This window comes from Fopius arisanus, unplaced genomic scaffold (genome assembly GCF_000806365.1).
Source record: "Fopius arisanus strain USDA-PBARC FA_bdor unplaced genomic scaffold, ASM80636v1 scaffold00014, whole genome shotgun sequence".
Taxonomy (NCBI): Eukaryota; Metazoa; Arthropoda; class Insecta; order Hymenoptera; family Braconidae; genus Fopius; species Fopius arisanus.
The window spans coordinates 780,619-803,438 of NW_011887753.1; the positions used below are offsets into that span (position 1 = coordinate 780,619).

Consider the following 22,820-nt stretch of genomic DNA (forward strand, 5'->3'; position numbering starts at 1 on the left):
TTTTTTTTTCATGTAAATTTGAAAGAAAAAAAATCAAACGACTCGACTGGCATTCAAATGTAAACGCCAGAAATCGCTGAATAGTGGGGACGAAACGCACGTGAGGAGAAGGCGTTATACTGCGCTACGTACGACGTCTGAAGGTACTTGTCCCGTTTTGGTGTCGGCGACATCAAAGCTTGGCAATACCTCCCTGTATCATATCTTACCGACAGCTTCCTTCAATAGTGCCATCTGTCCGATGTTCGGGGAAATAATAAAAATGAAAACGACTACTGGTAACAATTTTTATTCTATCCTCTGATCAGAATGTTCCAATTCACTTTACTATTGTACTGAAGTCAACATAACATTTTCCTTCGATTTTAGGATTGGGGCCACCGGGGGAGTAATAGTATATTTCGTAACAAGTGCGGAAAAGAGATTTTTGACGTGTGAGAGGTTTATAACATGACTTGAAGGCGAGTGGTATAATCCCACATGCCGGAAACAACATTATGCACGAGCTGCGAACAATATTTTTTTTCGCAATGTGCGCAATGTGGAAAGTCACTTTTTAGGCACGAGCATTCCTTTGTACGAATCATTAAGATGCGGACTTATCGTCGCTTTTTAAATATAAATTCCTCGTCGTGGATATTGTCCATTATATATCGTCTAGGAGTTATCGTTTGTTTAACCCCATGATGGAAAAACCGATAACCATCATCACTCGGTCTATTTTCGATTATTCCTTTCCCGATCATTCCTGGACGCATTAATACGTCAAGATCGTCTGGCATCTCGACAAATTCGTCCGATATCGTTGAAGCTGTCGAAGTGTTTGTTGATCCAGTGTTTATATTCTTCATGATTTTTTCCAGGATACATCTCATTAGGACATTCTTGGGAAATACCGCTCTCGCAAATTTTTCATAATTAAGTAAATGCGTTTCCTCCGTGGATTTTGATTTATATGAGCTAAACTGGTTTTTGTAATTATTTATCAACAATGATGAGTGTTGCTCCTGAAATAGAAATTTTCAAAGTAAATTGCTATTTTCTACACTCGCCTGTCGGTGTAATCTTGGGAAGAGGGTTCGAATAATACCAGAGGAATATTTTAAATACACGCAATATTTCTAATAATGTATAGACACATCCTTACTTCGTCAGTTGAAACATCACTGCAATCGGAATAGAATTCCTGTCTTGTTCGGAATAGTTCAACAATTTGTTTATTATCGGGCACTTGACAGCCGTACGCCTGAAACAATAATCTATTCATACGCATAATCTGCGAGATATACAATGTAATTAGATTACCTCGAGAATACTCGAACAGATCTGTGCTTCATCCATCAGCAGCTGAAACAAGAAAAAGTAACTTGACAAAACCACGCATGGTTCGAATTTTTTTGCATTCCACTCCGATTTTTATTTCACTCTTTCACAAGGCCCAATAAATTAAAATGGCGTAATGAGTTAAACAAGTATTACTCCCAAAAACGACGCCAGTCTCGCCCTTCATTTAACAAATTACCCAATTAATCTGTCTTACCGTTCACTAAACCCAAAATAACGTTCATACGAATGTCAGAAACAAGTCCTCTATAAAAAAAAAATGACAATTAATTCTTGGGGGACTAAAACAATGCCAGAGGAATATTCACACTAAATAATTTTCGATTGAAGGGTTATCCTGGATGAAAATAACGAGAACTGTCCCTCGCCGGTCTATCCAAAGAGGATTGACTGAAGTAGAGACTCAGTTCTGGGGGTTTGAGTGACCTCATCGGCATCGTAGTACCTCACCCCAAGGGAGAGAGAGGGCTCCACTGAACCTCTATCTTAGTCCATCCTCTTTGGGTTTATCGATCCACGTGACAAGATCATAAAATCTCTGATTGATGGATGAGATCGTATCCAACCGAATCCACGGAAAAAATTTAATTGTTCCCCCAACTCCGCACGAAGAAATCACCTTTTTACGACATGAATTACTCACCAACCCATAAAAAAAATTAATCAAGAATTAATTCGTTTTAATATTTTCAGTAGATAATTTTTATTTCATCATGTTTTTTACAATATGTTGTACTTATATGTATTCGTTGTTTTCAGATTTCCTTCAGTGAATAACTGTCACGTAAATTAATACATAAATGATTGATATCTTTGAATGTAAAAATGAAGAATCTGAGTTTCACATCGTATTTCCAGTGATGAATGAAATACTTTATTGAAAAAAAAAAATGATCGAGTGATTGTGGTATAAATGCTCGAGAATGACGGAAAATCCCGCTGCTAATCAAATACCTACGAGTAAAATAGAAAAAAAATATTAATGAGTTCAATCTTCGTTCGGATACTAAACACTACAATCAGTCTTTAATGGTGTTAAAACAGGGTATCACGATCTTGAGGCCAATGAGATGCAATCTGTGATTATTTTTGGTAATTAAAACTATTCGGTAATTAATACTCAAAAAATTGTCTATGGTACATTTATATATAATCGTAAATATGAGAATCGTTTATGTGGGAATTTGTACGCTTTTGGAAGAGGAAAAATCATTGTTTCTTTTTGAATATAAAATCATCATCATCGATGTTGTCCATTAAATACCGCCTGGATGTTATGGTTTGTTTAGCACCGCGATGGGCAAATCGATATACATCATCAACGGGCTTATCCTCAACGATACCTTTACCCATCATTCCGGGGCGAAGTAAAACATCGGGATCGTCTGGCATTTCCACATATTCGATACTGTTGGCCTTACCATCTGAATCATGATCCTTACCGGAGGTGGAATGGGTGGATGAACCCAGGTTCATGGATTCCAGTTGCTTTCCCAAGATTGTTCTCATCAGGACGTTCTTGGAGAACACTTCTTTCGCAAGTCTTTGACATTTTTGGCCACCCCTTGCCCCTGTGAATTTCGACTTTTCTGAGCTGAATTTTTCCTTCTGAATTTTTGCTTTGAAGAGCTCTTCGATTGAGTTGTTGTCAGGTACCTCACATCCGTAGGCCTCGAGAATGAAAAATTTTATTTGTAATTACATCCCCCTTTTTATTGCAATTGAAAATTGGGGAGTTTTCAATTAAATTCATAATTATGATAATTACCTCAAGGACATTGACGGAAATATGTGCTTCATCCAATGAACTCTCATTAGAGTGGTATGCTAAGCGTTCTTCAGGGGAGATAGGATCATCGTCGTACATCACCAACTAATAATGCAACAAATAATGCAACAATGAATAATTATTATGCTCTGCACCCTGAGAGGGAAATGATTCATCCGAGTTTTAATCAATTCAGGAGTTAATCAATTTAATCCGGGGAATTAAATAGTTCACAGAGAAGGTACGATGAATTTTATTCCAAATGATGCCTCAATTCTTCTACTCACATGGGCATTTTTTATTGGTTTTGGAGTTCGTATGGTGTTTTTCGTGCTTTCTTTCTTAACGCACAAATCACGTTGAAGGGAAACCTTTATTATAGATGAATCATTAGTCTTCGGTAATTTTGTTCTCTCCCTAATGGAATCACGTGTATTCATTGTTAATACTTGTCTTCGTCAGTCGCTGAAAAGTTGATAAAATGGACAAATGAAAATATCCAGTTAATTTATTTTCCAGAATTTTCGAAGAATTCATTGTTTGAATCTAAAATTCTCGCGAATCACTAAAAATCACTTGAGTAACTAACCTATAAATTAGAGAGCTCGATGTCGATGGAAGAAATAAGTTACATTTGCCATGTTAATATATTAATTAGGAGAAAACCCAGACATGTCGAATGCAAATAATTATGCCCATCTATTAGGGGTAAGTGAATTTCTTGAAGATAAAAAAATTAACTTCGCAGACGTACCTTTTTTCTGAGTGGATCCACCGGTTTTATTTCGAAACGCAAAAAAAAGTCGATCTTTCCCCAAACATAAGTAGATGTTTACATTTTAGTATTAGAAATCCAGACAAGATATTCGTAACGAGAGAGACGGGTTTCAATCATCAGAAGAATAAAATTCTACTCACAAAGTCTTTGTTGCTATTAGCCAACTTTGCGAAAGTCTTTTGTCATTTGCTATTTCAAGAGCAGAAGTGGAAACAAAATTTTTTTGTGTTTGACAGACACGATTTTGGTTTTTACAGAATTTTACAAAATGACAGAAGGGGAATATTTTATTCATCCGTTGATTTCAATGAATCAGAGTGACTCCAAGCAGCTGACTAGAGTAAAAAGGATAACGTCGGTTGTCGACCCCCACTCTCATTTCGAAAACGACGTAATTACCGTAATACAACACTTAGTAATTTTGAGCAAAAATGATTTTTCCTCGGTACCTTCATCCCATACAATTTCCACTTGCAACTGGACCTTAAGGTGCAAAAAGAGAAAAAGAAAAAGGAAATGAATACATGAATACAATAACTTTTTACTTTCACATATCTTTTTTTACATCAAAAAATAAATATGCAAAATAAATGATGACAATGGAAACTGGAAAGATCGCGGATGAATATCTCGACGGTCATAGAAATTGTAGAATTGTTGGGGTCATAATGGGCAGCTTGAGGATTTTTCGTCAAGTATTTGTTTTCCTTAATAAAACGAAGATATTGTAGGCTGTACGCACCAGCTGCATAGAAGAGCAATTGAAAATGTTTATTACAATATGTTGACACTTGAACAGCTTGACGAGAATTACCCGATAAAACAGATGTCGATTCACGTCGCAGAGCCCATATGCTTTGAATTTATAATTGTGTCGTGATCTCATCATTATGAAGAAAACAATATGTTTGAATTTTTTCTTCTGATCTGGCCACTGACAAGTGTAGATCGTGTGATATATATTTTGCGTCTACAATTATTAATTCAATTAATCAATCATTATTTCATTCTTTCGCGATTTATCAGGGAAAAGTGATACCAACCCAGTGAGAAATATTCTCAGCAGAGTTGCAGTAAATTAGCGGTTGCAAAATCATTGCGATAAAGTGAATTACCAATATAACAGCGTCAGCCAATTCAAAGGTTGACAATTTCTGCAACAGACAGTCATAAATATGATTAATATTACGGCGCATCTATATTTGAGACTAATCCATTAATTTTTACCGATTCGAAGGCAATAACACAAGCACACAGATTCGCACTGGAGCATATTATCATTAAGAGTATCACTGGATTGAAGACTTCTTCAATCATTCGACAAGACCTGAAAATAATTCATACTCATCCATCCCTATCATCCAAAAATCTCTAGCAACGCGAATTTAATTATTCTTGCATTCCATTAAATTCTGTATTCACTTGAGTAATTCGCTGTGTTGTTTTCCGATATCATTCAATTTTTTAAGTAACGGTCTATTGAATTTGTTGTCATCATCCCATTCTGTCACCTCTGCGAATTTTTTACCTGTAACCTTTGAGAAAACAGAAAGACAACGAATTTTATCCAACCGCGAGGATAATGAAGAAAATTTACCTGTAATAGTAAAGATAGAATTGTAGTCGATTGGAAAAAAAGAATGTCACCACTGGTATATTGAATGATAAGGAAGAAGACACTGATAACTTCAAAGGCTGTGCACGTGATGTACATTAATATATTATCGACCCTGAATGGATATCGTATTGGCAAGAGTCTCCTTTCGAAATCAAAAGTGTACACATCATCATCAGTGGTGCAGAATGTACCGACCAGTCGTCTGTTTCAAAAATAAATTTTCAGTTCTCGTGGATTTTTCCGTTACGAGTAATTAACAAGTGGAGGAATATTTATAAAAAAATTACACAAGCGGCACTACGAGATAGAGACCCCCAATGACAAAGATTAAAATAGCATAAAATGCAGTGAAGAAAATACTCCTTTCAGCAGTGACGAAAATGTTATCATCGATGTCGTCCTTCAATTCTCTGGTCCATAAAATTTGTATTTTTTTCAGTAATCCTTTTATTTTCTTCGATGATACACACAATACTACTCCCTATATTTTCAAAAGCATCAGTAAAATGTTATCAACAATATAACTAAATTAATCAGTCATCTCATCCTGTAAGTTCATAATGAATACGTACTTCGACCCACGCAAGAACTGCAGATAAAATCATTGGCATTGATTCTAGTGCCTTATACATATCACGATCCCATTCATGAATGAAATTATTAATCAGACCTAGTAAGCAGAAAAAACTAATTGCCGAAATTGTCAGGAAAATAATTGCACTTTGGTATGTTTTTTCGTGTGTATCTAGAAAAACTTCGTAAAGGTCCGATACTGCCGCTTTTCGCAGAAGAATATTTGACACGATGAACATTCTGTTGAAATTTATTTTTGATCGACGATCCTCTTCGGGACACTTTCCTCGCAGATCTGTCCATTTCTTGGAGACATAAATTTGGAAAAGGTTTAACATTTTCCAGTAGCCGTGCATATCTCGGAAGGAGTAATCATTCCAATAAGAACTTGTCAGTTCAATTGAGGTATTATCTCTACACAACGCAATACTTTCACTTGATCGTTATTATCAGATTTTTTTAAAGATTTTTGGCGATTTATTATCCGAATTTTTCAATAACCTTCATTATGTTATGTAATTACAAGTGTATTATATTATTTATTTACAAGTTTCAGTTATTCTTTTGCACCGGTATTCGTTTTTTATTGGTACGCGTGACTTACAACACTTCGAATATTGTACTCTGCAATCCACGTAATTGTCCAACTCTGCGTAGGATATTGTGCATATATCGACCCATACCCCCACGCCCAGCTCATTCTGAAGTCTAATGTTTAAAAAAATTGATCAGAAATTTTGAACTCAATTGATAAAAAACGAGAGAATTTTATTTCAATAATTAGATCTCTGGCGATTAATTTCCAAATGTGCGAATGAAGTCTCAAGTTCGAATAAAAAAAAATATATATAGAGGATATGACCACATTGCCATGGAAAACAATGTCAAGATTTATCAGCTATTTTTTTATTTATGAATGAAGCTAATATTGGAATCGGAGGCATGTGGTGTTTCCCTTGGTTTTCCAGTTTCAGGGATGTACTGACGAATTATAAGTGAATATTGACCGAAATAATAGTGCGCATGATGAAATAGTTCCAAGACTTTCTAGTGTTCTAATAAAAAATGTCTGATAATTATGAGGATAAAAATTGGAAGGAAAGATACATGAAGATCGTTGATAATTCGATTTTCGGAATCATTGCGATAACTTCCGCGTTTAATCGCGAAGCTTAGAAAAGCGATCGAATGTGCACCGGAAGAGTAATAATTTTGCATTAGACCGCACTCCGATATTCGCGATTAGAATCTAATTGTAGTCATCCATTTGTTGATAAGATCCATAATCTGCACTCAATAATCTACAAACTTCGAATTTATAGCTGTGTTGGGACATAATTATTAGCAACATAACATTTTCCTTCAATTTTTAATTTCAGTTCAAACTCTTGCACTTGCACATCGTTCCGGCGATCAAACTCGCCTAGGGATATAGTATCGGGAAAATGAGCGTTTCAGTCATAAACGTAATTGCTTTCCCATTATGAAATGGACTTCGGGTTATGACTTCGCAGAAAAAAGAACTCTGTTAGAATTCTCGAGAATTTTCACTATTGAAAAATTTGATATATATTGAATCGGGAAAAATTTCACTTTTGACTTCAAGTCAAAAGGCGACGGAACTCCCCTTATTATTTTCCAATTTTTTTTTAATCCATTCAGAAGATTGTTGCAAATTTCTTAGCAACAAAATCTATACGCAGGTCCCTATAAGGGCATTTCCCACTTTTTTAATATCATGAGGAAATTCCAAGCCGTATGAATCAACTGTAAAGGAGAAAATGCTCAGCATAATTCATATATAAATGTAACAATCAGAATTGAATACCTGAGTCAGTAAATGGTGATTTACTTTGAACAATCCATATTGTCCGAATTTATAATTATGTTGACTTCTCAGCATTATAAGTAGCACGATTTTCTTGAACTTTTCCGTCTGCTCTGGCCACTGACACATGTAAATCGATGTGGCAATATTTTTTGTCTACAAAGATTATTCGAATAAGCGACTCCATTTTTTATCCTTTCATTTATCAATGGAAATTACCGACCCGGTGGGAAATATTCTCTGCTGAATTACAGTATATAAATGGCTGCAAGACGATAGCGGCGACTTGTGTCAGTAATATCACAATATTCCCCAATTGCAGCGAAGATAATTCCTGGGGAGAACAACGAATTGATGAAATTAATTTCTGCCTTTGGAAATCGTTGAAATGAATTTTTTTTTTGACCGTCATATTCAAATCTTTTCAGCTTGTCGGAACGCATAATATTATAATGATAATGATTCACCAATTGCAGAGAAATCACGGAAACACATAGATTTGCACTTGTGAATAGTGTCATCAAAAAAATAAGTGGATTGAAAATTTCTTCAATTCTCCGGCAGTATCTGCAAAAAAACATGAGTTTTGAGGGTTTTGTAAAAATTTCGCATGTTGGTGATAAGCAGTATTGTTCGCTTAACCAGTCCCGTAAAATTGGATATTTACAAGAGCAATTCGCAATGCTGTTCTCCAATATGATGCAATTGTCTCCAAACACGTCGGTCAACCATGTTACCTTTAGCGTACACTGCAACTTCGCCAAATTTTTTACCTACAGTCTTCGAGGAAATGAATAAAGCATTTAAAAATTTGAAAACGAAAGGACTGACTGAGAATTTACCTGCAATAATAAACATACAATTGTCGTTGACTGATGGAATAGACTGTCGACACCGAGATAAGTCATTGCGAGGAATATTGTACAGCTGACTTCGAAAATTGCGCACAGGACGTACTTTAGGTCTGTATCAATTTTAAATGGATATCGCACTGGCAACAGTACCACTTCGGAATCAAAGTCTGTTCCCTTATCACCAGTTGCGAAATTGTGAATTCTATGCCTGTAGGAGAGTGAATTTCAGGTTTTTCCGATGTCATAATTATATTTTTGAATTGCACTTGAAATTACCCAATCGGCAATATCAGGTGGAGAGCACTTAAAGTGAAGATTAAAATGGCGTAAAAAATAGTAAAAGAAATACTTCTTCTGGCGGATCTAATGAAAGCATCACCAACTCCCACTCTTAATTCCCTCATCCATGAAATTTTCAGGTCTTCCAGTAAATCTTTGATTTTTTTCGTCGAATTGTGCATCAGTACTCCCTGCGTTGAATTGATCATGAAAATTACATCAACCATTTGGCATTCTATTTAATAGAAAATGAGAAATACATACCGCGCACCATCCTAGAGTATTCGTAAAAATCATTGACGTGATTTTCAGGGTTCTATGGGGGTGACGTTCCCACTGGTGCACGGCATTATGAATCAAACTCAAAATATTGAATAACACTGCTACAAAAGTTAATGAGAAGACGGCTTCATTTTTTTTTTCGCTGACTGGTGTTTTGTCGAAAACACTGTGAATGCCGGATAGTCCTAATGTGCGTAGGAGAGTATCAGGTACTCTGAACATTTCGTTGAATCCAATTTTTGATAGGTAATCGTTGTCACTGAATACTGAAAATTTCTTGAGCAATTCTTTACTTTTTCCAAACGCCCCTTTTGCGAGCGCAGTCTTCCTCGGCATTTTCAAATAGTTATCAATTAAAAATAAATTAATACAAACTATTTTGCTGTAATTATTTCAAATTATATAAAATTATCAACAAAATCGCCGTTTCTGCGGCGAACGTTCAAGTGACTGCTCGCAAATATCCTTACAAGCTCGAAATTCAATGATTATTATAGTCATCCACCATTTTGTAATTTTACAAAATAATTCCCAGGTGGCAAGACCAATCGGTTTCATATTCCATTTTTTATGAGAATTTTAAGAGCTATTTTTTTAAGCCATCAATATTTCTTTTCGATTATCTAGAATCCACCGATCGATGTGGAAAAATTATTGTTGAGTTCACATACTCATCTATAATTGTACCTAAATATCAGGGGACACCTGCAATTTTGGTGGAGGCAAAAGAAGTGGATAATATCTTGACAAATAATTTTATTGCTGACATATCCACTGTTTACATATCAATTGCACAGCCCTGCCGTGCAAATTCCATAATAAAGGAATTATGAATCTATAATTAAATTGTTGTTAATGATATTTTATAACCGTCCAGGCTTCTCGAAGAAATGTGCGTGTGTACACGCAATTTTTCAAGTGTCTGTGTCGTTTGTAATTTAAATTTGCGAAGGGTGTGCACGAGGATCGTCTTGAGAACGACAAGAGCGAATTTATTTCCCGGACAACTTCTAAAACCTCCGCTGAAGGGGATGAAGGCGTAAGGATGACGATTTTTTGAATTCTCCGGAGAGAACCGATCGGGATCAAATTTTTCGGGATCCGTCCAGTAGTCGGGATTTCTGTGAAGTGCGTATAACAAGACGAAGAGCGAGCAGTCCTTCGGAACCGTACACGTAGCTAGAAAAAAAAATTATATTACACTGGTAATTAATTTCTATTATCGAAACGTGAGAATTTCCTTCAAAAGTCTGAAAAGAATTTCCTTCGAAAGTCTGAAACCTCGAGAGATTACAGATATTCCATTCGACCAATTATCAATTAAATTAATGGAACAAGATGATTAAACAAAGGATTATATTCAAAGTACTAATCATGGTTAAATAGTACTTACCAAGTTTTAGTTCGCCCGTGGTTTTTCGACCTAGGACAGAACCCACAGGGAACATCCTTATTGTTTCCCTGATAATCATCTCGAGATATTTCAAATTGTTCAATTCCGTCTCTGTCACGTCATGATGACCCACTGCATTATTTATCTCTTCTCGTGCTTTTTCCTCGAATAGAATAAATCGGGAAATGATAATTCTTGGAATATTTTATGTACTCACTGAACGAATGCGTAACAGCCCATTAAATTTTATTTTTATCCAGGGGTCGAGTCGCTTGATGTCATGATAAAGTGAAATTTAAGTCTCCAGATTATCACGATGTTAATTTCAATGAGCAGTTTTATGATTCCGACACATTGAAATAACTTTTTCAATACGCATCAATAAATTTAATTACCTGAACCTCAGGGTGCATCGCCAACATTAAAAGTAGAAAGCATCCAGTGCCCACCAGTGTGTCATGTGCCTAATAAGAATAATAAAATATGTGAAATGAGATAATCCGAGGGATTTTATTAGAAGCTTCAGGTTCTACGGTGAACGCACTCCAATGTAAATTGTAATAATCTCGTCACGAATTTCCTCGTTCGTCCATTCGTTGGTCTTCTCCACGTGATCAATTATGAAATCGAATATTGACCAGCTATCATCTCTCACATCTCTATTGATCTCTCTGAATTTTTCCCTTTTCAGTCTAACTTCCTAAAAATTAACGAAGTCACGCGGAATTGTGGAAACAGGTGGTCCGATTTTTTTACAGAGGTACTCACGTTATCAATAAATGTATGTGCGGCCTTGACAATTCGTCGACATCTTCGCCCACTTGGAGTGAGGAAGAACATGAAATCAGGCCAGAGCCATGGTTTCATGAATCGTTCGAATGTTATGTGTAAAGCCCTTCAAAAAATATAAAATAATTATCTGAAATTCGTTTTTATAAAAAGAATCATGAAATATTGTTAACTTACTCATCAGCTAGTGCAAAGAAAGGACTGACGTTTCCGCTTTGCGCAGTTCCCGGCAGTCCATAAACAGTCTCTAATTATAAAAATTGATGAGTGCAAGAGAAAATAAATGATGGCCTATGAATTCGTTTTAATTTTCGAATTATTACCGTACCAAAAACAATATCGCCGATGCATGGTTCAAAAAAATCTTGCATTTCGAACTCCTGTTGATTCAGTTTAGTCGACAGATTTTCCCCGAATATGCGAGATTGTTTATTGAATTGTTCAATGTACATTTTCATCAGAAAGTTATTATTGATAAAATTCAGAAACAATTTTTTGTGAGCTCTGTATTTCGGACCTGAAAATCATGATTAGTTATGAATCATGATCAATTTTGTTATTAATTGTTTTACGATTTTTTTTACGTATTTACCGTACGAATTGATAAGACCATTGCGAACGGCAAGGCGCATCAACTCATAGAAATCATCTTTTTTTGATGCCTTTGGACTCAATAACAATATCTGAGAGATTGATAAAGGAATCAGAATAAAATAATGATCAGAGGTGGCAATTGATATTTTTTTTTTAGAGAAAAATATTTCAAGATAAAAATACAGAGACTGATTGAACCTCAAGATCACGGGGATCAGCTACGATGAGTTTTAGATTAAGTCCCATCCAGAATGGATATGTCGCAGCTTTCACTTGTCGACTGATATTTGTCAACGTGTACACCGTTTCTGATAAACGAAAAAAAAAACAATGTTAAATATTTCGAAGAGAAAATGGAATTTCACTTTTCCAATGTTCAAAAATATCTCAACAGCGCGCATGAAATTTTTAATCGAGATTATAAACTCAAATTTGATTATTGAATTTGAAGATTACTGTCGGATTCCATCAATCTCAGAGCATTTCCAAAAACAGGGATTGTTTTAGGTCCAGGTAGGTTCTGCGCAAATTTCACCATCACTGATCTACGGTGTAAGTACTCCCGAATTTCCTTGCGCCATTGTAAAAAAAATACGCAGACAGTGAGCACCAGAAGAAGAACTGAAATAATTGACGATGAAAACAGTAAGAATTTTGAAAGAGAAAAATTCTTACCCGTCCCAAGAGAAATTGAGGGAAATAATTCGAGCCTGTGATTTATCGAGAGCATCCTTGTAAACTAATTGATGAAGTCCGAGTGACTTCATGGATTCGTTGAAAGCAACTGCTGTGCATTATTGTCGAATCTTCTGATCCAAAGTTTATAGTCCCATTTAAATGAGATACCTAAACGATTTTTCAATGGTCCATGATTTTTATAATGAGACGATTCATTTTTACGGCCCATTTTTCACGTCCGGGTGATTTCACGTGCACAAAAAAAAACCGTAAATTCTGCAAATGATTCTCCAAAGTTCAAATTATCTCGGCAATATTATTCAATTTCTCATCACAACGCAGGTAATCCCTTACATTCGACTTAATTCAATTGCGCTGAGATGTTGAGTTGACGAAAAATAAGACAATTTAAAAAATTTGTAGACTGACATGAAATTTCATACAGCCATTAATAAAAATGCATTCAATTACCGAGAAATGTATGTACAAGTAGAAATTTATTCATAAAACAATAACAAAAAATAATCTATGGCCTAATTAATGTCACAATAATTTTCAGGATAAAATGCTTTCTTCTGCGTTTACATCCCCGTCTTTCGAAAGGTTCAACTGTTGCTTTCTCAGGTGGAGTTCTTCCCTCCTGACCTCCAACATCTGCCTTTGGATTTCGAGTTCATTCAGTCTTATGGCGGTCATTTCTTCATGTCTCCTTTCATTATTCCTCTCCATCTGAGTAAAATATGTTCCTAATCGCGACGTCAATCGGTCGAGAGCTTTCTGTATAATTTTGGAATTTAAATCTCCTGAGGATTTATCATCCATTTGACTCCCCAACGAAGCATTATCCTCAGCCTGTGTAACTTTCTCAATATTTTCTGTTGTCTCAGGATTATCATCAGTTAGGGGTTTAGTCACTCGAGCAATTGGCCCAAAAATGTCATCCAATTCCTCTTTATGCTCGAAGTACAAACTTCTTCGTAGTTTTGTGGGTATTCTACCGCTTGTTTTTTCCATCATAGCTTTATGCCTCTTGTACTTCCTCTCCAAAACCCTCCACTTATTCTCAGCTTTCTGAGTTGAGTAGTCGTGTCCTAGGATACGCAATTCACAAGATATCTTTTCAAACATGTCCTTCAGACTCTTCATAGGAGGTCTTCCAACTCCGTTTATGTATTTTTTGTAGAGCTTTATGAGGCATCTCGTAGCTTCGGGGGTCCATAAGTTGATGCAGCACCCAGTGCTCGAGGTTGTGCCATGCTGAAGACTAGACTCTTCAACCCCGACTGGATATTCCTCGTGAATTAAATCTGGATCATCCGCTATTTCGTCTTTTACTTCTACATTGAGGAAATTATTCGATACGTCTGGAATACCAAAATGACACCTCTCAAAATATTACAGCTAAAATTATTTCAAATGACGAATCGAGTCCACAGAAATTCTCAGGCAGTACTCAGTTAATAATAATATAATATTATAAAAATAATATAATGATACCCTAATATCTCGACTTGTAACATTTTTCGGGGTAATGTTTTCGCAAAATAATATATGCACATTATAATATTTTGGCTTGAAATATTTTTTTTGAATATTTTCAGGGGTAATATTAATATTGAATCGAGTTTAGAGCGGTCTCCGGATTTTCGATATGGTTAAAAATTATTTTCTTGGTTATAATGAACATTTTCCAAAACGAATTCCCATCATATTCTATTGAATTATATTATATTAATTATATTTTATATGGGCGATTTAATATTTTCGTAACCGTTGATTACTCACTAGTCAACCTTGAACGTTTGGCCATTGTCGGCACTTGGATATTTTTTCGCAGCCAACTTAGGTTACCTCAAAACCGTTACGATACTTGCGTTTTACTGGTTGTGAACGCGTTCAATGACATTACCTTTCATGTCCGCGAAGTACTGCCATCTATTCATGACTTTATAATAAAAAAAAAAAAAAATAGAATTATTTCAAAAGGATTTCCACCCGAATCTGCGAACCTAAAGTTCTAAAAACCATAGTTTATTCCAGTTTTATTGCAAAATGGTTTAAAGCGAGAGAAAATAATTATGGGAATGGGATTCGCAAATTTTTTTTCTGCACTAGGTAAAATAACTCCAGAGAAATAATAATAATGCTGATTAGATCGTCGGGTTTGAGCAAGTAGTGGATGTTTACAGGGTATTTAAAAAAATTGGAATGCAAGTGTCGAATTGATCAATTTAATTATTTCAATCTTGTTTTCACATCCTAATCTTAACAAATCTATTAATTACATCGCTACGAAGGTATACAATTCTCATACGCTCAACTGCGAACATCGATAATTCATTAAAAAATTGAAAGAGATAACCGGATGTTGAATTCTACCGCCAAGTGATATAACTACCAATTCCATACAATTATTTTCTTAATATCTTAAAGATAAATGGAAAAAAAATAAAAATTGCTTATATTGAATAATGAAAACGAATGTAAATAAATAATGAACAATGACCACCAGGCAAAAAATACCCATAGGCTCTATCAATTGCCTGTAGATGATTTCCTTTTGCTGCTTCTACAAAATATTTTATAAAAATTCTAATAAAATAAAAATATCGTGAACATTTTGAAATAAGGTGTTTATGGGTGAAAAATTCACGGTATGCAGAGGAAAATTGTTCATTGCATTTTTTTTTCATTATGTATATATGGTGTTATCGGAAAATTCAATTTTTTCCGTACCACTTCGCAGTAGAATTACTTTATAGTGGAGTGAAAGTTAGTTTTTCTCCTCGTTGAGATTTTCGGAAAAGGACCCACCGAAGAGGAAAATCAACATACAGTGCTTCATTACCGAATTGATCATTGAATTATTCCTACCTATCGTATTGAAATTCTAATAAATTAATCTCAACAAGTTTGCCCACTGGAGCATTGAGAAGGATACGGCAGGTAGTTGGAAAATTGAGCGAAAATTCAATCACTAAATTCTTACTATTGAATTCATCAGATCTTTGGATTTTCACGAGTGGATCTTTGGGCCGGGGGTTGATAGATAGGTTGGGCACTTCTTTGAGGTCCTCTCTTCCGATATCCTTTTCCCCCAGGTGGTCCAGCAGATCCTCCACCACCTCTCCGAAATTCCGCTCCTCCAGAAAAATTGTCATGACGTTGGGATCGGTTAGGGCGCTCATGCCTCTGGTGTTCCCCAAAACTCGGGGCTAAGTCCTCGGTTATGGGCAGACAGTCAACTTGCAGAACTTCTTCGTAATTATTGAAGTCCTTGAATTGTACTACACAAGTTGTTGCTGATACAGCTGTGACTTCAGCATTGTAGTACTGATTGTCCTCCCAGTATTTAGCCAGACACTGATCTCCCTTTTTCCAGACCCATGGGCCATTCTCACACCTGTTGTTCTCATTTCCCCTTGAATTGTTATCGTATCTATTTTGATTTCTGTTATTTCTGTTGTCTGAGGTATTTGCGTTGTAGTTCTTATGGCCGGTGTCTTGATGCCCTCGATTATATCGTCCATGCGATGATTGGAATTGGGAATCATAGGTCTGACGATTGAAAGATTCGGGTTCGTTGTGAATCTGGGATTGATTGTGATTTCTAAAAGTCTTGGGTGCATTGGAAGATTCGGGATTCCTTCTGTTTGTTTGGTAGGAGTTCTTGGGAAATGGAGGCTTAGGGTTGTGCTCTTGGGGGTGGTACTGATCCTGGGATCTTTGGAAGCGAGGAGGACGGGTTTGATGGGAATTGTTCGTGTTGTAGTTCTCGTTGTTACGTTTAGAGAATCGTGAGTCATCAGAGTGACGAGGAGGAGCTTGGTAGCTGCCCCGACCTGACCTTTGGCCCCTGGAATTAATTTCAAAAAATATTTCTTTCCACCTATACCTGTTTTTAATATTATTTTTTTTTAGCCAGCTCCTGCGTTGCAAATTTATTCATTTATCAAATAACAAATGGTATTATTTATCGTGATATTTACCTTCCACCCCTGGAGGAATGTCCATCATACCCCCTCCCCTCGAATCTCTCCACATGATTATCAAGTCTGGAACTGTACCCATCACTCGACTGATTATTCACAGCATCAACTGTCTCAGACTGTGCAGGCAATTTGTCTTCCAAAAAATCAAACAATGAGACCTTTCCACTGCTAGGTTTAGTCTCTTCATTTTTTTTTTCGAATCTTTTACCCCGAGGCTCCCTAGGCTCTCGACCCTCTCGATTTCCATTTCCCCTATTTTCATTCCTCTGGAGGGATTTTAATGCGCGATCTGTATTATTGCGATTGATTTTTAGTGCATGCTCAGCCTGTTCAATAGAAAAACCCTGATCAACGATTTTCTGGACGCTGTGATCGAGCAATTGCTTAGTCCCACCCCCGAAAACCTTCTTGCTGCCCTGTTTAGCTGCTTCAGCAACAGCTGCTTGCCTTTGAGCCTCGAATTCACTGTTGTCTTTTGGGGCTGCATCTTTATCAGCTAATGCTTTAAAATTTCGATCCTGCTCGGTGATTTTCACAATTTTTTTTCCAAAAGGAATCCAGGGAGGTGGGCCACCCTCATCTGCAGATCTCATTCTACTGTGAACTGCTAATTTACGGTTTAATTCCCATTTTTCTATTAATGCTGGAACTTTTCCCCCTAGTACTGATGAGATATTGAAGGGTTTTAGGAGAATTATTCCGTGAGATGTGGGTGCTCCTCCGGATTTCAGGAGGATTTTTGTTCCTGGGGGGGTGTTCAGGGTAATTGAGGGCAATTGGTCGAGTTCGACTGCTTGATAATTATTTTTTCCATCTGTGAGGTAAAGCCTTAACATACGCGGAGCTCCACGAGACTCTTCGTTAGACTTGGGGGCTGACACATTTCTAAGTTTTTGAATCTGTAGAACTAAGTTTCCGAGATTTATATCTTTTGTGCCACTGCCGATCTCTCGCAGATCCATCTGGGGGTTGAAAGGTAGAGTTTTAAATAAAAGGGTTGAGCTAGATTTTTTTTTGGAGATATGGAACGTGGCACGGACTTTTGGAGAGAGATGGAAGGGACTTTCCACGTAATGAATATGAACGCATTTTTCTACTTGGACTTGGAGAATTTTCAGGATGGCACGAGGAGAAAAAAAAAGGGAACTTAAAGACGTCTGAGGTGAGATAGCCAAAAAATTTTCAGCAAACTTGATGAAATCGAATATTTACGATAATTAGTGGGGTGACAGGACTGTGAAAGGATAAATAATAAAATGAAATTTATCAATGAGAGTTTTACTCACATCAAGAGCACGTTTTATCAGTTTTTGAATATCCTTTACAGTTCCAGAGTCACTGACAAGATTAAAACCTTGTTCAGACAGGTACCTAATAAAAATTGAAGTCATGATATGAATTGTTTGAACAAAAAATGCAATTCAATCCAATCAATTCTTCTAGGTTCACTCTACTCACCAGCCCTGCTCTTGAAGTTTCTCCATATTTTATAAATTGTAAATGACTTGAAGTAATAATTAAATTAATGTTGCCAGTCAGTTTTTGTATAAATCACTGAATTTTAACCCGTTTATGATGATTTTTTCAACAAATTAATGCACACCGCACTCACTACCGAAAAATCCATTTGTCACCTGGTGTTCATTTTACACTGTTTATTGACAATCAAAATGAGGGAGAAAAAGTCATGACTGCAGATAATTGTGTGATTGTTTTTCGAGGGAATTATACAGGATCAATTGGCGATATTAATCAGTAATTGAATTATCGAACCGCACCTTTCGGCTCTAGTTTCATCGGCGACCATCTTGAATTTGATGGATTGCCGAATACGATGGGTTATGGGTCGTTCACACTGAAAAACTCGCAAAATATTTTATATCATAATAAAAATGATAACGCATTACCGCAAATATAGACAATTATTTTATTATTCATAAAGAATTATTAATTATGCTTGTCTAAATGATTGCCAAATGATACAATTTGAGTTTCATTACAAAATTCATTATTTCCCTGTTAATTATCTGCGCAGGCGCCAGGTCTATGCATCCACAAGATGGCGCCAGCTCGCGCTCCGCTGGCCTTTCAGTAGCCATTTTTGGTGCTTGGACTTGGTCGATCAATTGCCTCGTGAAGTTATTTGTCGAGTGAAGATAAGTTCTCACATAACCTACAAGTAATAAAAGTGGAAAAGAAAGTGTGTGCCAACCGGAGACATCAGAAAATGTCAAGTGTTTATCTCAAATTACCCAAGATGGCGAGCTGTGGACATGAAGCGTTGGCGTTCAAGAGTGAGCGTTACATATTTATATTTTTTTCATATTATTACGGTAATTCCTCGTCATTCAAGGATCAATAGCGATAGTTCTAGTCAAATCACGGTTTTGGAATTGAAGGGCTACTCTGTGATTCCAATTTTCTCTCTAACCTACAAAACCTGATTCACAAAAATCGTGTTGTATATGAGGTTCGAGATCTTTGGTATTTCCGCGTGTTTATTTGTGGTTTATTTTTCGGATTTCTTAATGAGGTAGTGAAGATTCGATAGAAAAAATTGAACACACCAGAGGAATGGTGATTAGTGCCGGTATTAATTACGAACTGCGGTCTTTGATACATTGTCGATTGAATTTCTACACTGGCCCATTGTGTCCTCCAAAAAGAACTCCTCTATTGGCGCCTAAAAAGTTGAACAGCATGGATCATATACTTTGTGGCAGCAAGCCTCGTTATTCATTTTGACTGTCGGGATAAGCTCAATTAAACGTGACGACAAAAAGGGAGAATATTCGGTAAAATATATTTGAGTTCAACGCGACAGATTCCTCGTACGACGTGAGTGGTCTCATTACTGTCTCAAATTATCTTAAATTCTGAATCAAAAGGTCTAGGTGTGTCCTTGGCACGGAGACAATTTTTATTAACGCAGATAAAACAAGATTTTTTTCTTAGAAAATGTAAAATGCTGCAGTAGAAAAACAATTGAACTGGGAAAACATTCTTCACACAAAAAAATCGTTTTCATATATCTAGAATCTTATTTTCTGAAATGAAGAATTTTTTTTCTTTGCAAAATTCTACCATTTCCATATTTAATTTTAATTTTCAATGCATGTGACACAAAACTGCTTATCACAGGGGATTACCCGGTTTATAGATTCTCCCATCCCTGATTTATCCCTTATTAGCCCTTCCACGATGCTTATCGCCTTCACCCTATCTTCATCATCGATTTTAACGTTTATTAATTCCATAAATGGTACACCGGAAGTCAGGCTTTCAGGAGGAATTAAATATAAGCTAAATTCGCTGTTTTTCATTGGATAAAAATACAAGAGAGGCTATCGTAAAAAAAGAAATTCGAGTTTCAAGAACTTTCAGGATTCAGAGGACATTAGTCGGATTTTCTGGTTTCTTCAAGTTTTCGTATTCTATCCCTCAAACTCTCACCAAAAGATATAAAAATTTAATTCCTCGAGGAATAGAATGACGTGACGGTACAAACCCGAGGGCGTTTCTAACTGCTTCTTTTAAATTCACCCCTCCAGTATAATTTTTTCAGTCTCGCTACTATCCTCCATCAACTCTCATCTTCTTTATTCATACATCTCCTCATTCAACGACGTATGGGAAGGGAAGCATTTTTCTTTAAAAATCTTTCAAGCAATTCTGAAATAGGTAATCTGAATACTCCGACATGTGACAACAAGTACTTGGTAAAAATTCCGCCCCAAGTATTTGACCGTAATTATTCATAATCTCTCTTCAATTATCATCTTCATCAATTTCTGTGGTATTTTCTTCACGCGTGTACGTATCATCTTCTCTAGAGCTCACGTAATTTTTCGTGAATTTTTCTCTCCGTGTGCGTCCACTGTACAGGGTTGATTTTGAGGGTTGGTTGTATCACGAAGAGATGAAGGGGAATGTAGAAAGTGGCAGGTCATAGAAATGGAGCACAACTGATTGTACAAAATGAGGAAAAGGAAAATCTCCTGGAACTGTCTTCCCGCAAGATGGAGGCTGAAATTCCGGGGTGTAGGAGGAAGTTGGTGAGGATGGGGTGGAATAGGATGATGAAGAAAAAAAAAAGAGGCAAGAAAATGGGGGAGGATGGCAGCTGGTGCGAGAAGGAGAACCAAGACCAGATTAGGGGGAGAAGCTAGTGAGATAAGGGCGCAATCTCTGGGTTTGGAGACGCGCGGAAGGGGTTGAACGCGTTGCCCTGGCAACTCCAGAGGGGATGCAGCAACCGAGAGCAGTATAGATCGCTATCCAACCACCGCCTCCATCTTTACATTGTCCCCGTGCCCCGCGGCCCTCACCATCACCCCATGCTGAATTCTGATTCCAGGAGGAGAGTAATACGACGATGGTAGTTTGGTAGTTGCTGGAGAGGGAAAGGAGAAAGCACAAGATGGCTTTATTACTACCAACGAAAGAGAGGTCTCTGGTATTCATCGTCAACGTTAATTCCCCTATTTTGAAATGGCATTCTAAAATTCTCCATGTCACCGTTGAGTTTATCTAGGCGTATTATATCTATCGTAAATCGTGAATGGTTCGGTGGAATTTTCATAAATTTCCGGCATTGAAATGGATAATTTTAGGGGCAACTTTGTAGGTATTGAATAATGCTTTCTTCATCAGAATCTAGTGATTCAAGGGGGGGCATTCCCTCTCTTTGGAGCACTCGGCTGTGGTAAATGTTCACCCGCGATTCGAGCTCTCGCAAATTTCTCTGTCGAGGCACAACTTGGCGCAACACCGGAGATGGAGACCCAGACGTAATTTCCGGTTTCGGGAGACACACCCGCTCGTACTCGAGCCTCTGATCCTGTTCTATGGGCTCTGCCTCTTGTCGGTTGTTATATATGTATAACGAGTGTTGCTTCTCCACTTGGTGGGGTGGGTGGGAAAATGATGATCATTCAGTCAAAGACTTTGAGATAACTCAGATTTCGCTTCGCGAGTTGTAATGAAGGAATCGGGAGACGCGGGGTTTATACGTTTCGAGGGATTCTCGGGGATGGGATTTTCTATCTGTTTCTCGATTGTTTCGGTTTTGTGCATTGGGGTAGCTACAAGTTTCAAGGGAGATTAACTCTTTCATTGTTGCTTTCTTTTATGGTTGTTAGGAGTTGTGAAAATTTATGCTGATACCATTCATTCTCGCTCTTTTTATTCCTGAATTTATTTTGAAAATGAATTAATTTTCTTGAATCAATCGTATTGTCGTGCGCCGAAAACGTTCGGTACCGATTGTAGGAAAAATTGACGATTTTCCTTAATTGGGGCGATAAAATTACGTTTCTATACATTACACACGAGTACATGAATTGAAAACAAATTGTTGAATTTAAAGCGTGTGCGATATGCATTGGATCGGCGCGTGCCGTTGCGAAGTCATTGATAGCCGAAGGTGTGATGGCACACAACTCTTTTTAGGGGGCACATGATGGATGTGTGATACTTCTGAATGAACCCCTTTGAGCCTCAATAGTAGGGGGTGATGTAAAGTATCCACGGGATTTAAAGCGCGTCATTCCGAGGAGGCGGAGTGGGAAAGCAGTTTATTTTATATTTTTTTTACGATTTAAAGTCTGAATTTCACAATTGTGGGGCTTTCCATCGTGTGAAAAAAAATTCAATCGCATTACATAAAGTGGAATTTGCCAGCGGATTGGGTGTAAAAGCCGGTGATGAATGATTTATAGACTCGGGGGCGGTTTCACGCTACAAGTCATTGGTTTACAGTTTTTCTTCAGCTTTAATTTGGGAAAAAAATAAAAAAGTCAGATGCGCACGTGTCAAGGTGATTTTCTCATGCGTTGTTGTTGTGAAAATTCCTGGGAAAAAGTTCTAAGTAGCGGACCTCTCTATTAGTCTAAAAACAGATCTGAGTTGCGTATCGACCGTAGATTCGAAATGAGGAAGAATTGACCCTCGTTTGAGCGATTTTTAATTTTTTCATTTTTGGACAATTTTTCACTTGAAAAATTTTCTAAAAAAATTCACCACTCTCGCAATAATGGGAATTTCCGGGA

At 36.9% G+C, this 22,820-nt stretch overlaps 8 protein-coding genes across 14 annotated transcripts in view; 1 reads left to right on the forward strand and 7 right to left on the reverse strand.

The window, feature by feature from the left end:
* Positions 1-273: 273 nt before the first annotated feature.
* On the reverse strand, positions 274-1,762 carry LOC105263242 (uncharacterized). Its single transcript, XM_011299321.1, has 5 exons — positions 1,653-1,762; positions 1,541-1,590; positions 1,306-1,347; positions 1,148-1,246; positions 274-1,007 (listed from the first exon to the last, which is right to left on the reverse strand). The coding sequence occupies exons 3-5, from the start codon at positions 1,339-1,341 to the stop codon at positions 600-602; spliced, it is 543 nt and encodes a 180-aa protein (XP_011297623.1). The 5' UTR covers positions 1,342-1,347; positions 1,541-1,590; positions 1,653-1,762; the 3' UTR covers positions 274-599.
* A 334-nt stretch (positions 1,763-2,096) lies between these two features.
* LOC105263244 (uncharacterized) lies at positions 2,097-4,183 on the reverse strand. Of its 6 annotated transcripts, none has more exons than XM_011299324.1 (5): positions 4,031-4,182; positions 3,867-3,920; positions 3,400-3,577; positions 3,113-3,217; positions 2,097-3,015 (listed from the first exon to the last, which is right to left on the reverse strand). In XM_011299324.1, the coding sequence occupies exons 3-5, from the start codon at positions 3,550-3,552 to the stop codon at positions 2,554-2,556; spliced, it is 720 nt and encodes a 239-aa protein (XP_011297626.1). In that variant the 5' UTR covers positions 3,553-3,577; positions 3,867-3,920; positions 4,031-4,182; the 3' UTR covers positions 2,097-2,553. The 6 variants fall into 6 exon arrangements, with proteins under 6 accessions (XP_011297626.1, XP_011297629.1, XP_011297630.1 ...); XM_011299327.1 differs by having other exon boundaries at positions 2,097-2,298; positions 2,766-3,015; positions 3,867-4,177; XM_011299328.1 differs by having other exon boundaries at positions 2,097-2,298; positions 2,787-3,015; positions 3,867-4,174.
* A 249-nt stretch (positions 4,184-4,432) lies between these two features.
* Positions 4,433-6,856, reverse strand: LOC105263243 (uncharacterized). Its single transcript, XM_011299322.1, has 8 exons — positions 6,081-6,856; positions 5,796-5,989; positions 5,488-5,710; positions 5,313-5,425; positions 5,118-5,217; positions 4,934-5,044; positions 4,705-4,860; positions 4,433-4,635 (listed from the first exon to the last, which is right to left on the reverse strand). Exons 1-8 carry the CDS (start codon positions 6,435-6,437, stop codon positions 4,582-4,584), a joined length of 1,308 nt encoding a protein of 435 aa, XP_011297624.1. The 5' UTR covers positions 6,438-6,856; the 3' UTR covers positions 4,433-4,581.
* A 582-nt stretch (positions 6,857-7,438) lies between these two features.
* Positions 7,439-9,660, reverse strand: LOC105263383 (odorant receptor 22c-like). Its single transcript, XM_011299569.1, has 8 exons — positions 9,472-9,660; positions 9,307-9,317; positions 8,752-8,971; positions 8,577-8,689; positions 8,377-8,476; positions 8,133-8,243; positions 7,910-8,065; positions 7,439-7,848 (listed from the first exon to the last, which is right to left on the reverse strand). Exons 1-8 carry the CDS (start codon positions 9,658-9,660, stop codon positions 7,789-7,791), a joined length of 960 nt encoding a protein of 319 aa, XP_011297871.1. The 3' UTR covers positions 7,439-7,788.
* Positions 9,661-10,065: 405 nt separating this feature from the next.
* On the reverse strand, positions 10,066-12,921 carry LOC105263247 (cytochrome P450 4C1). The gene is made up of 11 exons (XM_011299330.1): positions 12,776-12,921; positions 12,557-12,721; positions 12,299-12,408; positions 12,099-12,189; positions 11,835-12,023; positions 11,684-11,753; positions 11,486-11,612; positions 11,262-11,417; positions 11,113-11,181; positions 10,718-10,880; positions 10,066-10,503 (listed from the first exon to the last, which is right to left on the reverse strand). Exons 1-11 carry the CDS (start codon positions 12,828-12,830, stop codon positions 10,166-10,168), a joined length of 1,533 nt encoding a protein of 510 aa, XP_011297632.1. The 5' UTR covers positions 12,831-12,921; the 3' UTR covers positions 10,066-10,165.
* A 353-nt stretch (positions 12,922-13,274) lies between these two features.
* LOC105263248 (uncharacterized) lies at positions 13,275-14,678 on the reverse strand. The gene is made up of 2 exons (XM_011299331.1): positions 14,564-14,678; positions 13,275-14,142 (listed from the first exon to the last, which is right to left on the reverse strand). The coding sequence occupies exons 1-2, from the start codon at positions 14,586-14,588 to the stop codon at positions 13,334-13,336; spliced, it is 834 nt and encodes a 277-aa protein (XP_011297633.1). The 5' UTR covers positions 14,589-14,678; the 3' UTR covers positions 13,275-13,333.
* A 317-nt stretch (positions 14,679-14,995) lies between these two features.
* Positions 14,996-18,583, reverse strand: LOC105263249 (tudor domain-containing protein 3). Its single transcript, XM_011299332.1, has 4 exons — positions 18,229-18,583; positions 18,057-18,141; positions 16,768-17,732; positions 14,996-16,634 (listed from the first exon to the last, which is right to left on the reverse strand). The coding sequence occupies exons 1-4, from the start codon at positions 18,252-18,254 to the stop codon at positions 15,779-15,781; spliced, it is 1,932 nt and encodes a 643-aa protein (XP_011297634.1). The 5' UTR covers positions 18,255-18,583; the 3' UTR covers positions 14,996-15,778.
* A 571-nt stretch (positions 18,584-19,154) lies between these two features.
* The window catches only part of LOC105263250 (trans-acting T-cell-specific transcription factor GATA-3), a 76,578-nt gene continuing 72,912 nt past the window's right edge, over positions 19,155-22,820 (forward strand). For both annotated transcript variants that reach the window (XM_011299334.1, XM_011299335.1), the window contains exon 1: positions 19,155-19,608. The gene's annotated coding sequence lies outside the window, so the exon portion shown is untranslated. The remainder of the gene's footprint in view (positions 19,609-22,820) is intronic.

What these genes read in the sequence shown, in the direction of transcription:
- LOC105263242 (XM_011299321.1), bottom strand. Translation starts at nt 1,341, where the DNA reads ATGGATGAAGCACAGATCTGTTCGAGTATTCTCGAG. An exon ending in TCTGTTCGAGTATTCTCGAG is followed by an intron (nt 1,247 to 1,305) that starts GTAATCTAATTA and finishes TTATTGTTTCAG; the next exon opens with GCGTACGGCTGTCAAGTGCC. An exon ending in GTGATGTTTCAACTGACGAA is followed by an intron (nt 1,008 to 1,147) that starts GTAAGGATGTGT and finishes TTTCTATTTCAG; the next exon opens with GAGCAACACTCATCATTGTT.
- LOC105263244 (XM_011299325.1), bottom strand. Translation starts at nt 3,552, where the DNA reads ATGAATACACGTGATTCCATTAGGGAGAGAACAAAATTACCGAAGACT. An exon ending in AACCAATAAAAAATGCCCAT is followed by an intron (nt 3,218 to 3,399) that starts GTGAGTAGAAGA and finishes TTGCATTATTAG; the next exon opens with TTGGTGATGTACGACGATGA. An exon ending in TTTCCGTCAATGTCCTTGAG is followed by an intron (nt 3,016 to 3,112) that starts GTAATTATCATA and finishes TTCATTCTCGAG; the next exon opens with GCCTACGGATGTGAGGTACC.
- LOC105263243 (XM_011299322.1), bottom strand. Translation starts at nt 6,437, where the DNA reads ATGCACGGCTACTGGAAAATGTTAAACCTTTTCCAAATTTATGTCTCC. An exon ending in TTCTATCTTTACTATTACAG is followed by an intron (nt 5,426 to 5,487) that starts GTAAATTTTCTT and finishes GTTTTCTCAAAG; the next exon opens with GTTACAGGTAAAAAATTCGC. An exon ending in GTGTTATTGCCTTCGAATCG is followed by an intron (nt 5,045 to 5,117) that starts GTAAAAATTAAT and finishes TGTCTGTTGCAG; the next exon opens with AAATTGTCAACCTTTGAATT.
- LOC105263383 (XM_011299569.1), bottom strand. Translation starts at nt 9,660, where the DNA reads ATGCCGAGGAAGACTGCGCTCGCAAAAGGGGCGTTTGGAAAAAGTAAA. An exon ending in CAGCATTGCGAATTGCTCTT is followed by an intron (nt 8,477 to 8,576) that starts GTAAATATCCAA and finishes GTTTTTTTGCAG; the next exon opens with ATACTGCCGGAGAATTGAAG. An exon ending in ATCACCATTTACTGACTCAG is followed by an intron (nt 7,849 to 7,909) that starts GTATTCAATTCT and finishes TCTCCTTTACAG; the next exon opens with TTGATTCATACGGCTTGGAA.
- LOC105263247 (XM_011299330.1), bottom strand. Translation starts at nt 12,830, where the DNA reads ATGCTCTCGATAAATCACAGGCTCGAATTATTTCCCTCAATTTCTCTT. An exon ending in CACATACATTTATTGATAAC is followed by an intron (nt 11,418 to 11,485) that starts GTGAGTACCTCT and finishes GTTAATTTTTAG; the next exon opens with GAAGTTAGACTGAAAAGGGA. An exon ending in CGATGCACCCTGAGGTTCAG is followed by an intron (nt 10,881 to 11,112) that starts GTAATTAAATTT and finishes ATTCTATTCGAG; the next exon opens with GAAAAAGCACGAGAAGAGAT.
- LOC105263248 (XM_011299331.1), bottom strand. Translation starts at nt 14,588, where the DNA reads ATGGCCAAACGTTCAAGGTTGACTA. An exon ending in CAAACGTTCAAGGTTGACTA is followed by an intron (nt 14,143 to 14,563) that starts GTGAGTAATCAA and finishes TTGGTATTCCAG; the next exon opens with ACGTATCGAATAATTTCCTC.
- LOC105263249 (XM_011299332.1), bottom strand. Translation starts at nt 18,254, where the DNA reads ATGGAGAAACTTCAAGAGCAGGGCTG. An exon ending in AAACTTCAAGAGCAGGGCTG is followed by an intron (nt 18,142 to 18,228) that starts GTGAGTAGAGTG and finishes AATTTTTATTAG; the next exon opens with GTACCTGTCTGAACAAGGTT. An exon ending in CATTCCTCCAGGGGTGGAAG is followed by an intron (nt 16,635 to 16,767) that starts GTAAATATCACG and finishes AATTAATTCCAG; the next exon opens with GGGCCAAAGGTCAGGTCGGG.